We start from the raw sequence: 14582 nt of genomic DNA on the forward strand, positions 1-14582 counted from the left end.
CTTGTGACAGGGGTGCCGCGGGCCAGGTGGCCAGGCTCAGAGCCGCCCCTGAGCCGTCCGAGAGCTGCCTGGCCCTCTGAAGGGAGCAGGACCAGTGCCGCCCTGCCCTCTCGAGAGAGCAGGACCCGTGGACTCGGGGCCCAGCGCCGGTCCTGGGAGTCCCTCTGTGTCCTCGGCGAGTTCCACGAAACATTCTGGGCTTGTTTCTTCACGTGTAAAATGGCACTTAGAGGGCTGATTCTGCTGGGTACGGAATGTAAACAAGTAATGACATGTTTGGAAAAAACTCTTGGAGCTTCTTGGAAAGGCACTTTGTAAGCCAGAAGAGTACCTTTCTTGTGACTCATCAGAGGAAGAGATCAGAACTTGAGAGGCTGATATTGTTTCTTATTCCTCGGAACTGGAGACCTCCTAGAAAAATGCTCGCATGGAGGAAGAATTCAGTGAGAAATCTCAGATCTAATGAGATGAGGGAGGCTGACTTAGGGACCTTCCTGCCCTGACCTGGTGTTTACATCTTATCTCAAGGATGAGATGAGGGGTTTCAAAAGGCCTCGTGAGCGGTTACGCACACATCATTAAAAGTGTCTAGTAGGACCTTGTTTATCCATTCTACACACAACTGAGTCATTTTGCTGTAACCACCACAACATTGTGATTCAGCTATACTTCAATAAAGAATTAAAAAAGCAAAGTGTGTGTTAGGGGAATTCCCTGACAATTCAGCGGTTAAGACTCTGGGCTTCCACTGCAGGGGGCAGGGGACATGGGTTTGATCCCTGGTCTGGGAACTAAGATCCCGCATGCTGTGTGCTTGGAACAGACAGAAACAATAGCAGGTTTTGTTGTGTATCCTGAATGAGCTGATGCCGACTCTCTGGGTAGCATAACTCACTGTGTCCACTTCTGGCCCTTGGGTAATATCATGTTAATTATACAACACTGGCTCAAGGCAGTCATGAAGACAACGTGATGACTGCTTTTGTAGCAGTAATCCCCATCTGTAGTTATAAGGTAGTATTTGTGTGGTGTATAAATTGCATGAATTTTCACCGTCCCTGGCATTTTAGCATGACTGGAATGTTTTCTCTTTCTTAGCCTATATGAGCATAAAATAGGCAGAAGCCAGGTGCTTCTGTTTAAAGTTTGATGGCATGGAAAGCTCTCTAAATGTAAAAATTAGATCTGCGTTATTTTTAAACCATCGTCATTGCTTTGCTGTGTGATTTTTTTTTTAGCCTTTTATTTATGGGCCGCGCTGGGTCTCCTTGCCAAGCTGAGGCGTTCTCCAGCCGCGCTGAGCAGAGCTGCCCGTTTACTGCACAGATTCTTATCGCGGAGTGCGGGCTCGGTCACCCTGCAGCGTGTGGGATCTTCCTAGACCAGGGATTGAACCCGTGTCCCCTGCGTTGACAGGCGGATTCTTAGCTACTGAATCACGAGGGAAGTCCTGCTCTTTGTTAGAAACCTAGCTTGAGCACATTAGGGCCTCCCTGGCAAGTCAGCTGGTCAAGAATCCGCCTGCAAGGCAGGAGACCCCGGTTCGATCCCTGGGTTGGGAAGATCCCTGGAGAAGGGAAAGGCTGCCCACTCCAGTATTCTGGCCTGGAAAAATCCCACAGACTGTGTAGTCCACAGGGTCACAAAGAGGCGGACGCGACTTTCACGTTCACTGTGAGCACATCACTGTCACCTTGCCAGCTTGCTTCCTTATCTGTCTCTTGAGTATGACAGTGCCTGCCTGATTCACAAGGGGTCTTGCTGGGCTCTTTCTGATGGTGCTCGGTTCTGATCAGATGTAAAGTGTTAGTGTTATTATTTCTGCCAACACTCCATCATGATTTTAAGTACTGCCCCTGAGACGTGGGGCTCGAATCAGGCATGCTTCCTTCCCAGGCATTTACTTTTTCAGTTCACTGAGGTGACAGGACACGCAGCGTACGTGGGACTTTGCTCTGGGCTGACTTGGCACGGGCTGTGAAAGGGCTCTGTTCCTGATTCACAGAGCCCTTGCTCACTACCCTCCTGAAAAGGGGTCTTGCTGATGGAACGTTTGACATTACCACTAGAGGAGATGGCCACCGCAGCTTTCTGTTGTGGGTGTGTGAACACGTGTGTGGTCTCAGAGCAGTTCCCTCTGGCTCCCCAGATCACACATGCTCTCTTTACGTTAACCGGTTCTTTTTTAAGTATAGTCTTTTTCTATTGCAGTAAAATATACACAACATACAATTTACCATGTTAACCATTTAAAAATGTGCAGTTCAGTAATGTGACGTCCATTACACTAACCAGTTCTCTATTCTTTCTATCACCATCTGTATTATTCCCTTGTTCTCATCAGGCTGAGAGGATTCAAGCATCTTCTTGAAGCAAAGCTACATGAAATGTCTATTATGACCCTATTTCCCGTAAGAGTATATGTATATAGCTGCACATGTGGACGTCATAGATTTTTTGCAAGAATACATAAACAACTATTCATACCGTGTTCCTTTGGGAAGTGGGAGTTGGAGCTTCGCTGGCGGTCCAGTGGTTGACTTCACCTCTCAATGCAGCGGGTGAGGGTTGCGTCCCTGGTCTGGTCACTGTGATCCCACATGCCTCGTGACCAAAAAAATTAAAAGCCAAGTCATAAAACAGAGGCAGTAGTGTAACAAATTCACTAAAGAGTTTAAAAATGGTCCACATCAAAAAATATTTATCTTAAAAAAAAATGGGGGTCAAGGAATTTCAAACCCCTCCCAAAGTAAAAACAATAGTCTAGCACACGCCCACACACATGTCTCCTGTCTTCAACAAGTATCAGTTCATCACCAGTTACCCAGCTTGAGGTTATGCACTTTTGAAATTTTTTAATCTACCAAGGGCGTGAATTTGTTTGATCATTTGAATTTTTAATTATAAAATAAATCCAGATACGAAAAGAAAATGCAGTGTGTTAGCTTTCACTGGTTCCTCTCTTATTTACTTATCCTTTTAGACTTGGGACCTTTCAAGGGTGGGTGAGTAAAAGTGACTTCCTCTGAATTCTCTGGTCCCCAAGGACAGATAATAGCCATTCCTGAACATCTGGAAGGGACAATAGCTTGGGTTGAAGGCACATTGATGTCAGTGCTGTTGCCCAGATCACAAGGCTCGCGCTGTCAGCCACACTGTTCTGCTGGCTGTGTGTTTTAATTAAACTGTTTACTTCGGCTGAGATTTATGACGCTGTTTTTAAATGAGACTATGTGGTTTCTAGCCCTCTTTTGTTCTCTGAGTCCTGCAACCCGCTGCAGTTTTCCACAAGCTGTTTTTTTTGAAAAACAATTTCTGCCTTTCTTATCTGATGGATGGTAGTTTTGTAGGGATTATTAGCACCCTGTGCTCCGGAGTGTTTGTTCTCCTGGAGCTGGAAGAGGAAATTGTTAGATGGCACTTTCAGCAGCTGGTTCGCTGGCCGCGGATAGAATATTACAGAATCACCTTCACTCTAAAGCCTGTGAACCAGCTGTCTGAAATGAATGACGGGAAGGTGGCTTTTGTATTTAAATTCTCCAGCCAGTGGCATAGAAAATGCAGTTGAAACAGAGATGATTCTTCTTCCCAGGGGTTCAGTGTGGATTGATTTGGACTCTGTCTTCAGAAGACTCTTCTGCCCCATGCATCTCAAGGCCCAGGGTATCAGATGGATCAGCTGATTTTTCCCATCAGTGAGGCTCTGTGCCCTGCTGTGTACTAGGCACTGGAATTACAAATCAGCACCTCTCCCCTAGCATCCCTCACCCCGTCTGACAGTAACACAGTGGGGCAAGTGCTTTACTAGTGGGCGAGCAGAGGAGGGAAGCTCGTTTTCTGATCTGGGGTGGCTGGGAAAATGTTCTCAGGGGAGGCGCTTTTAAGCCGAAGAGCAAGTAGAATTTTTTTTAGCTATTACAGGCAGGAGGAGGGGGTGTTTGAAGCCGAGGGGTGTCTGTCTTGAGGGTAGAGTGCAGGATGTCCAGACTGTGAGATGGGCACGCCGGTGCACGCCGGGCAGAGACGGTGAGAATGCTTGGAGGGGCCGTGCTCACCGCAGGCCTCATGGAACTGGAGCCGAGTCTCCTGCAGCCGCCGGTAGGGGCTGACCCTGTTCCGGGTATTCTCGGAGCGCGGCAGCTTGAAGGAAGAACTGAAAGGCTCGAAGGAACCCGACCCGGGCCTGCGTCGGGGCCTCTGGCCATCTCTTCCCCTCTGCCCTCCTGGAGCTGGCCTGCGTGCCCCCCTCTTCCCTGGTTGCCAGGTTTCTTATGATCCCAAGGATGTTTAACCTGTGTTGGCTTGGCCAGAAAGTTCACTTGGGTTTCCCGTAGCCTCCTATGGAGGAATCTGCACGGACGTTTGGGTTAGCTTGGTGGACAGTCCTGGACGCGGGGGTCTGCGTGGGGGAACCACCGGGAACCAGGGGCATCCGGCCGCGAGCCCCCACCCCGCCCCCTGCTCTGAATCGGGACCCTCCTCACTGCTCTGGGCTCCTCACTGGCTCCCAGTGGGCTCCGCCTCGAAGGAAGGTTCCCCACACAGACAGGGCTGGAAACCGACGGCCCTGTTCCCGTGTTGGATGGAGCCGTCCTGATGGGCTTGGCCGACGGCTGTCCCTTGAGTGGGGAGAATCCTCTGGCTCTGGTCCCCTCGCCGAGCAGCCGGTGGGCGCGTGGGGACCCCCGTGAGTCAGGGGCTCTCAGCCAGGCTTTGCCCCGGGCGGGGAGAACCAGCTCGGCGAGGGGGGGAGGGGTCTGCAGGCTGCCCGGGGTGGCTGAGGTGTGGGAGGCGGTCTGCAGCTGCAGAGGGTGTGGGCCTGGCAGATGGGGTGATGGGCATGTTTGCAAGGGCGTCTCAGTCCCGCTCAGCATCTCACCAGGTCTTCCTGGAGAATGCCATCCCAGAGAGGCTCGAGTGTGCAGAATTTCTTTTTTCCCACAAGACTTTGAAATATTGTCTCCTCTACCTGCTTCTTGGGGATCATGCATATTCGTGTATTAAACACTGTGGAAATTTGTAAGCCGTAAACTGAGTTCAAAGAAATGGAAATGCTTTTTCAAAAAACAGAAAAGAGACACACATGCAGGGGAATCCCCTGGTGGCCAGTGGTTAAAGTCCGTGCTTTCACTGCCGAGTCCCTGGCCAGGGAGCTAAGCTCCCACAAGCCACACAGAATGACCAAGAAACAAAACCCACATATACACCCACACAACGGGGATTAAACTTGGGAAGTGGATTGCCCCGGAAGTGAAAGCATATACGTGTTGTTTTTTTTTTTTAAGATAAATTCCTTAATATTGGATGTTCACTAAGTCGTGGGGTGAGAACCCCCACTTTTTTTGTGAGAAGTTTCCCTACTTTTTAGAAAAGGGTGTCATTTCTGTTAGTGTCCCTGTATCCTTATTTGTTCACCAAATATTTATTAAGTACGCACAGTGCCAGGCAAAACACTTGGTTATTTAGCGTATGAAAATTCTTATCTCTTTATTGGGATAGTTTTTCTGGAATTTTTCATACTTATCTTTAGCATTCTGTGTTTCTGTTACAGAGAAACAGATGGTAACAGTTATTGAGCATTTTTAACCCCTGGTAACATGTCTGAAAAGATCAAGTTCTAGGCTGCCTCCCAGATCCAGAGCTTTTTCTCCTCGATATTGCTGCCCGCTTTCCTCGACGTGGAAACGCACCAGGTCCTGGTGGGCTGCGAGGGGAGTGACCAGAGCCGCCTCTTCCTGTATGGCGTGAGGTTCAGAGGGAGGCAGTCCTGCTCCAGAATTAGCACCAAGCTCAGTGCCGAAGGGATAGCAACCGAAAGGCTCTGTTCTGTGGTGTTTAAAGAGAAACATCACCCAACACGTGTTTAAAGAGAGCTATCACCCAACACGTGTTTAAAGAGAAACATCACCCAACACGTGTTTAAAGAGAAACATCACCCAACACGTTCTTTTTTAAGTTGGAAGGTTTACAGGAGCCGAACCTTGTCTCTTGGCTCATAACATATTCCTCCTCCACCAAATTATAGAGCAGCTTATTCCACATCTCAATTTCTAAATAAATTGGTCCTCAGTATTCTTAGATTCTTGACAGACATCTTGTCTAAGAATTAATGTTTTGCATTCTGCCACTTTGAGCATGTTAAACAAATTACTCAGTGTCATTGTCACTGAATTAATTAGAATGATTCATGTGATGACTTTAGCACACCGATGTGAACGTGCTTTTTTTTTTTTTAAATTAAGGCTCGTTTACTTCTTATTAATACTTACAGCTCTACTTTATATCATTTGTGACTTTAACATTAGCAGCCTCAGGGAGCTGTCATGAGAATTAATGCCAGTAAAGCAGTCAGAGCTGCCTGGCTTTTAGTAAAGGCTCAAATGCTGTCTTTATCCTTACTAACCGGCTTTGCGACAGTGTGAGATAATCAGGGTGGATGCCGTTATCCTGGTTTTGCCAGCAAGGATGCTGATGCTCAGAAGTTTGGTCCTCTGGAATTATTGGCCATCAGGATGAGAGCCAAGTCCTGTGTTCCTGACTGTCCTCATAAGTAACATTTTGGGGTTTAGTATTTCAGCATGTGAATTTGTGGAGGATGAAAGCATTCAGGCCACAGCAGTTAAGTCACTCATGTGAAAATGCTTAGTGCAATGCTGAGCATATAGTAGGAACTCCGTTAAAAGGGTTCTTTTCGGGACCTTGCTGGTGGTCTGGTGGCTGAGTCTGCCTCGCAATGCAGGGGATGTGGGTTTGATCCCTGGTCAGGGGGAGGGGCTCCCGCAAGGCACTGAGCAGCTCAGCCTGCGTGCCCCGGCGAAGACGGTGCGTTCTGCAGCCAAATCCCAATGCAGCCAGACAAATAGATAAATACTAAATAGAATAAACGGTTCTTTTCTTTCCATGCGCTGGTACCTGTTAGGACTCTCATCTCTCTTCTCTCCCTGCCCCCCTGTCGACGCCCCAGCTGAGCACTTCATCCCCAGACTTCTCAGGAGCCTCCATCTTCAGCAGGGGTGACTGTCTGCACTCAAGCTGCCACAGTCAAGATTCTCCGACGGGGTGGCTTAGACGTCAGCAGTTCCCTGTCTCACGGTTCTCAGGGCTAACGGCCTGAGGTCACGGTGCTCATGGGGCTGTCCTCTGAGGCCTCTCCTTGGTGGACAGATGGCCGGCTTCTCCTTGGTGGGCAGATGGCCGGCTTCTCCCTGTGTCCTTACTGGTCCAACTTCTTGGCCTGTCTGTGTCCTGACCCCCACTTCTTGTAAGGACACAACTCCTGTAAGTCCAGGGCCTGCCCTGCTGACCTCATTGCTTCTAATTACCTTTTAAAAGAGCCTGTCTCCAAATGCAGCCACATTCTGAAGTACCAGGAATTGCAGCCTCAGCGTATGAATTTTAGGGGAACCCGGCTCAGCCTGTGACAGTGGTGAAGCAGGAAGAGCATCTTGGTCTCAGAGCTCCAGTCCAGAATGTTCCCAACACAGAGTCACAACCCCTGGGATTCACAACCCGTTACATCCCCTTTAGTGCACTCCTGCAGGCTCAGTGCGTAAAGAATCCGCCTGCAATGCAGGAGACACAGGAGACCTGGGTTCAGTCCCTGGGTTGGGAAGATCCCCTGCAGGAGGGCATGACAACCCACCCCAGCATTCTGGCCTGGAGAATCCTCATGGAGAGAGGAGCCTGGTGGGCTGTACAGTCCGTGGGGTCACAAAGAGTCTGACACGACTGCCGCGACCGAGCACGCACACACGTTGGGAGCCTCAGGCGGGAGCAGGGCCTGGTTCCCTCCTGCCGGAATGGGGGGTGGGGCCTGCTCTGTGTTGGGTGCTGTGCTGAGTTGCTGGCGCTTAGCAGACATTGGGCCCCCATCTCAGCGTCACCGAGCACAGGATCGCGCAGCTGCCTCCGTCTGCTGGAGGAAGAAAGGGACGCTCACCCAGCTTCTGTGTGGTTACTCAGTCAACCCCATTTCTCTACAGCATTGAGATAATGAAGTAAGACGGACGGGAGTCACGTGGGTGAAGCCGGGGATGTAGCCTGCCAGGCTCCCCCGTCCACGGGACTCTCCAGGCGAGAATACTGGAGTGCGTTGCCATGTCCTTCACCAGGGGGTCTTCCCGACCCAGGGATGGAACCCAGGCCTCCTGTGGCTCCTGCGTTGCACACCACTTGCCCCAACCGGGAAGCCCTGGTCTGTGTAAAGAGCCTCACAAGGGGCTTAGCTGTTGCCCCGAGGAAGGCGAGAGCAGCAAGGGCAGGCATCTTCGTGCGTTTTCCGACTTCGGTCTCTACTGCCTGGACGTCCCTGACTGGGCCGGTTGGGTAGACGCTCATTCGTGTTTGCTGTGTCTCGGAGTGAGTTCAGAGGGCGTGCATCCTCAGCGGCCTGTGATGAAGAGGAAGTACTTGGTTTCCACAGGTTTCTAGAGGTTTACTAGTTGGTTGGTTCTAACCGTAAGCCCCCTGGTGGAGAGCGAGTGAGGGAGGGAGGCGGGGTGGGGTGAGAACGCTCTCCGCAGTGACACGGAGCTCGTGTGTCCTTCTGGATCTGCGGGTGGGGTCACTTTCTGGGGCCTCTGGCTCTGACCCGATGGAAATGGCCGCTGACATAAAGGTGTTAGGATGGCCTCTGATGTGTCTTGGGCTTGAATTTCGTTACTTCTCTCTGGGACTGATTCAGTGATGCGTGTTGTCATCAGAATTCCTAGTGATTGCCAACTTTTCTTTCCAGGCTCAGGCTGCATGAAGAAAAGGTGATTAAAGACAGGCGACATCATCTTAAAACCTACCCAAACTGTTTTGTCGCAAAAGAACTGATTGACTGGCTGATTGAACACAAGGAGGCGTCTGACAGAGAGACGGCTATTAAACTCATGCAGAAGCTGGCGGACCGGGGCATCATCCACCACGGTGAGCGAGGGGGCCACAGAGTAGTGAGACAAAACGAAGGGCTATACTTTCTATTTCATTTTATTTAAAAAGGAATTTTAAAAAGGGAAAAGGTTTTTTTGGCCACACGCTGTAGTGGGTGGGATCTTGGTTCCCCAACCAGGAGTTGAACCCATACCTGTGACTTGGAGTGCAGCGTCTTACCCACAGGACCCCCAGGGAAGCCCTGAATCTTCTGTTTCAGATGTGAACCCACCCGTTTAAGAAACAGAGCATTTACTTGGTCTCTTGTGTACCTCTGCCCAGTTATATTCCCTTCCTTCTTCCAGGAGGCATCTGGGTCTATTTCTGTGGACTTCTTTATGCTTTTTCATTTCTGTGCGTGCATCTCTCAGTGTGACATGCTGTTTTAGGTCACTATGGAGACGCACGTTTCTGCTTCGCATCCTGTTTGTGGGATCCGCTCACGCTGGCAGTGTGTCTCATTTGCTCCTTTTCACGGCAGTGCGTGCCACGTACCGTTTGGCCATCATACCGTTGTCCACTCCACTGGCGGACGTTCGGGCTGTGTCCGGGTTCTGCCGTTACTGTGTTCCAGTGGCCGTTCCCGACTGGGTCTCCCTGAAACGTCTAACCCTGGCCACGAGCTTTCACATGCTGCTGCTCTCTCAGGCTGAAATGCTGACATCTCCCCTTTCGCTCATTTTCCTCTCCTTCTTCAGGTCTCCACGTGCATTCAGACTCTTCAGAGAGGCGTTCTTCCACACGGCGGGGGTTCTAGGTGCTCCTTTCATGTCTCCTCAGCTCTTTCGTAGCCAAATCACGTCATGTTTTAATTACGTATCGACCTGTCTCTGTCTCGCTAGATTTCACATTCTTTAAGGCTGATGCCTACCCTGTTATCATGCTCAAGAAGAGTTTGTGGAAAGAAGAATGAGTTGAGTTTTGTGACTCTCTTAAATAGTGATGATGATGATAGCTCATAAAACTGAGCACTTTTCTGTGCCAGGGACTGTGTTAAATACATGTATTAGATTGCAAAGTAGTATGCTTGAGAAATTAGGTAATAAAACAAATCTTGATCAGCATCTTCATCTGAATAATTAATAAGAGGTTTTTTTTTCTCATTTGCATCTCTGTGTATCTTGTCTTTCAGTATGTGATGAGCATAAGGAATTCAAGGACGTCAAACTCTTCTACCGCTTTAGAAAGGATGACGGCACCTTCCCCCTGGACAATGAAGTGAAGGCCTTCGTGAGGGGACAGAGGCTGTATGAAAAGTAGGTTGCCCATGGAGCCCTCCGCTCCAACCTTGTGGGGCTGTTTCCTCTTTTACATTTTGACTTCAGCCCGGCTCTTCCATGACGGATGGTTGCATAACTGTTCCTTTTAGTATGAGAAAACTATCACTCACTTGCTTTTCTCTTTGCCAGAAATGAAGTCGATTTCATAAGATTCTTCATAAGGCATTTATTTCAATAGCATTTTCTGTATTTAGGTCGGTTTAACAAAATCCGAAAGTGAAAACGGAAGCCTGGCCCTTGGCGCTTGCCATCCAGCAGTGCAGGTGCCTGCTCTTTTAAGGGCTAGGGTGTGACTTGGAAGCGTAGACCTGTAAACGGCTAGAGCAGCATTGTCAGGTACGGGGAGTCCAGGCTCAGGCCAGGAAATGAGCAGTGAGAGGCCTTGAGAAGGCAGAGTGGGTGAAGAGGAACGACCCCGCAGCTCTCTGGAAGAGGCCCCGAGTGTTCGGTTGATGGGCCTGGACCCTCCCAGCGCTTCGTCTCTGAGCTGAGCTGCTCTTTCTGCGGCTCTGTTCCCATCCTACCTTCCTTGTTTTTTCCAGGGCAGCCCTTAGCGAAAGCAGCGGCACTGTTTCCTTAACTCTGACTGCCTTTCTCAGCACGCATTCATGACATGAAAGCGCCTCCTCTGTGGGTGGGTGTGTGGGGCAGAGGCACCTGGTTACCACGGTGGTCAGGAGCCAGGCGGCTTGAGTTCTCACCGTGGGGCCTCGCCCTTCTGAGCCTCAGCGTCCCCCTTTCCGGCGTGGAGGTGGTGATGGCGCTGTTCACTGCTGCCGTGGGAACGCCAGGGACCACTCATGTCAAGCGCTTCAGGACTTGGCTCGGTCCCTCTCGTGTGCCGTCAGATCCCGCGGGGGACAGCCGTCTCGGACACCGACCTGATGTCGCGCCCACCCTGGGTCCTGTCTCTCCCACCCCTGTGGCCGTCCGTTCCCTCTCCCTGGCGCTGGCTGTGCAGACGCTTCCTGCCCCGTCAATGCTGGTTCTCCTGGCCCCCCGGTCGCCTGCTCTCTGTCTCCAAGTATATAAGCTCGCCTCTCCCTGACCCGTGTGACCGAACGGGAGGCCTCCTCAGCACCTCCGTTTGTGTCCTGGAGTGTGTGTGTGTGTGTGTGTGTGTGTGCGTGCCGTTGCTGCTTCCTTAGTTCCTTCTGGAAAATTCTAGTGGGTGTTTAGCATTTAGGCTACCCTGCTGGTCCGTTTAAACTGTTAAGATTTTATGTTGTCAAAAGCATGCATGGTGGGTGTTCCCTTTTGGCCCAGTGGTTAGGATGCTGGGCCACCCTGCTGTGGCCAGATTCAGCCCCTGGCCCGCAGACTGAGATCCTGGGGAAAAAAAGAAACATATCATTTCCATGGAAGGGCGCCAGGGATTCTGTAGCCCTCTTTTCTAGCTATAGATTATCTCCTGGGACCTGGGTAGTCACCTTATGGGAGCCGGGGTTAGCAACAATTGAGACATCTGACAGAGAACTTTTGTCACTAGTGGGACGGGTGTGCTAAGAGAAGCTGAAGGAAGCTGCTCATGGCGTCCAGAAAACGCTCACCCAGCCCCACCCCCGCTTCTCCATTCAGCCTAAACTGTGTGTCTCTGGCCATCCACGCCTCTCTGCTGCTCTGGGCACCTACTGTCCACGAATTGTTCCGCACGCACTTAGTGAGCCCTCCCCACCTGGCAGTCCCTGGAGATGTGCCTGGGTCAGAGGCGGACGAAGCTTCTGCCCCGCGGAGCTCGCAGGCTAGTTGAAGAGGCAGACGTTGAAGGGACAGCGTGTGAAGAGGAGTGCTGTTTAGTACACGGTTCACAGTGATAGAGAGAGAGGCAGCCTTCCCGAGGCGGGTGAGGTGTGTTGGGGCCTGACGTCCCTAAGAGGCGGCGTTTGAATGAAGTGTGGATGCGCTGGGACAGCTTCCCGGGTGGACGGCGCAGCCGGGGGGAGGCTTGGGTGGGGATGCGCTCAGCGTATTTCAGGACAGCGAGGAGGCCAGAGTGTCCGGGGAGGGGAGGGGGGTGAGCGGTGGGCCGGGGACCGGGCCAGGCCGCCACGGTACTGACGGGAGCCCGTTGGAGGGGGGGGGGGCGGCCCCGGTGGTGGCCCGATGTGCTTTCTCGCGGGAGGCCCCCTGGTCCAGCAGACTCTGGCACTCTGTGTTCAGTGTGACCTTTCCTGAGCGTCCGTCCATGTCCCCTTAGGATGGGCTTGGGTGGTGTGCCTGTGCATTTACCCCGCGAGGGCAGTGTGAGGCGTTCACCTTGGTGCATCTGCAGCATTAGACCAAGAGGTTTAGGCAGAGGAGCTGCTTTATCCTTCTTTCTATTGCCTGCAGGTTCACCTGTGTCTCACCAGGCATAGACGGTAAATAACTTGCTAGAAAGGGTAACTAGACGTTTGACATCTGGATGAACTGACCAGTTGCTGGACTTTGTGTGTGTGCCGTTGGCTTTTTATCCACTAGTGTTGAGTGTCTCATTTCCAAGTAAATTTCCTTCCTCAAACTGCTTGTAAAGTTAGCACTAGGAGAAGTCATTTCATCAGCCCTTAACCTGGCATGACCTAACTGTCACCTCACAAATCTCGGCTCCTACTGTTTTCAATTGCCAGAATGCGTATGGAGCAAACTCTCAAACCTTTGGAATTGATAGTTCAGTTTACCTATTTGATCCGTTTAGTTTAGCTGTTTTTAATGCATTTTCTTTGTTTCTCTGGCCATCTTTTTCATGAATCTCAGCATGGATCATTATTTTCTAAGTTTTGGATACTTAAAAAGATAACATTAAGAAATGTTGGTTGTTATTATGATTCTCATTTTCAAGAATTTTTATTATTTGAAAAATTGACTCTGGGACTTCTCTGGTGGGCCAGTGGTTAAGGCTGTGTGCTTCCACGGCAGCGGTCGTGGTCAGGGGACTGACATTCCACATGCATGGCACAACCAACAGCAACCAAAAAATGCCCTTTTCCCTCTGAATTATTTCACCAGATCCTGTGTTTAGGATGTTTGTGATACTTGGGAAAGAAGGTGTTGCAAAATATATGTTCCTTTAGTTGTTTCCCTTTTAAGATAATAATAGATAATAGTTGTTGATTGATAGATGTATATCAAATGTCTTGACTAATCCATTTTATTTAATCATCATAACAACCCCCTACTTAAATGCTTTCATTGTTCCCATTTTATAGATGAGAAAAATGTCACAGGGAGAGGATAAATATCTTATCCAAGGTCACATCATTAATGAAAAACAAAACCAGTTGGGTATGATCGCAAGGGTCCAGAGTCCGAACTTATTGTTACTGCGCTATTAGTGAATCTTTTCTGTTTCCTTCAGTGGAGATTAAATGAATGGAGTCAGTATTTACTTCAAAAATATAACATGGAGTTTGTGAGTATCTGAGTATAGCATTTTCTATAAAAAGTTACTGAAAATGTTCCAGGATTTTAAAGTGGACATAGGAAAGGAGGAGTAAAATGATTCTTGTTCATGGTAAATCTCTGTGATGTTCTGTAAATATAATAAAAACAATGTCTTTTATTTGCACATTAAGCTTCTGAAAGCGCTGCGTTAGGTTATTTTATCTGAACCTCCTGCAGAGAGTGATCATAGAATGATAAATCATAACAGTAACCGTAGTGATGAGAGCGTTGTCGTTGTTCAGTCGCTCAGTCGTGTCCGGCTCCGCAGCCCCGTGGACTGCAGCACGCCAGGCCTCCCTGTCCTTCACCCTCTCCAGGGGTTTGCTAACTTACATCCTTTGTGTCGATGATGGTATCCAGTCATCTCGGCCTCTGTGTTCCCCTTCTCCTCCTGCCCCCAATCCCTCCCAGCATCAGGGTCTTTTCCAATGAGTCAGCTCTTCCCATCAGGTGGCCAAAGTTCTGGAACTTCAGCTTCAGCATCAGTCCTTCCAATGAACACCCAGGACTGATTTCCTTTAGGATGGACTGGTTGGATCTCCTTGCGGTCCAAGGGACTCTCGAGTCTTCTCCAGCACCACAGTTCAGAAGCACCAATTCTTCGGCGCTCAGCTTTCTTTATATGCGTGTGTGTGCTGTGTGCTCAGCCGTGTCCAACTCTGTGCGACCCCGTGGGCTGTAGCCCGCCAGGCCCCTCTGTCCATGGGATTCTCCAGGCAAGAACGCTGGCGTGGGCCGCCGTTCCCCTCCAGGGCTTTACATGCATAGTGAACAGTAACGTAGAAGGGTGGGGCCTCACCTCACTGTCCCAGGAGGAGGGCGTCTGGACCCGGAGCGGTGGCGGCGGCTCCGTGTTGCTCCCGCTGCTCCGGGGGCAGGAGATGTCAGCCCGGATAGCAGGTACGGGCGGCCTCCCTGCCTGCCCCAGCCCCGAGGGCCTGGCCCCTTGTCAGGATTTCCTTTGCG

At 50.3% G+C, this 14582-nt stretch overlaps 1 protein-coding gene across 8 annotated transcripts in view; it reads left to right on the forward strand.

The window, feature by feature from the left end:
• DEPTOR (DEP domain containing MTOR interacting protein) overlaps window positions 1-14582 on the forward strand; it is a 168667-nt gene that overhangs the window by 38522 nt on the left and 115563 nt on the right. For all 8 annotated transcript variants that reach the window (XR_011491563.1, XM_070477477.1, XM_070477478.1 and 5 more), the window contains exons 2-3: window positions 8735-8913; window positions 10049-10172. Coding sequence is in view for 7 of the 8 variants with exons in the window: in XM_070477477.1 (XP_070333578.1) it covers window positions 8735-8913; window positions 10049-10172 (303 nt within the window). In the remaining variant the exon portion in view is untranslated. The remainder of the gene's footprint in view (window positions 1-8734; window positions 8914-10048; window positions 10173-14582) is intronic.

Source organism: Odocoileus virginianus, chromosome 15 (assembly GCF_023699985.2).
Source record: "Odocoileus virginianus isolate 20LAN1187 ecotype Illinois chromosome 15, Ovbor_1.2, whole genome shotgun sequence".
Taxonomy (NCBI): Eukaryota; Metazoa; Chordata; class Mammalia; order Artiodactyla; family Cervidae; genus Odocoileus; species Odocoileus virginianus.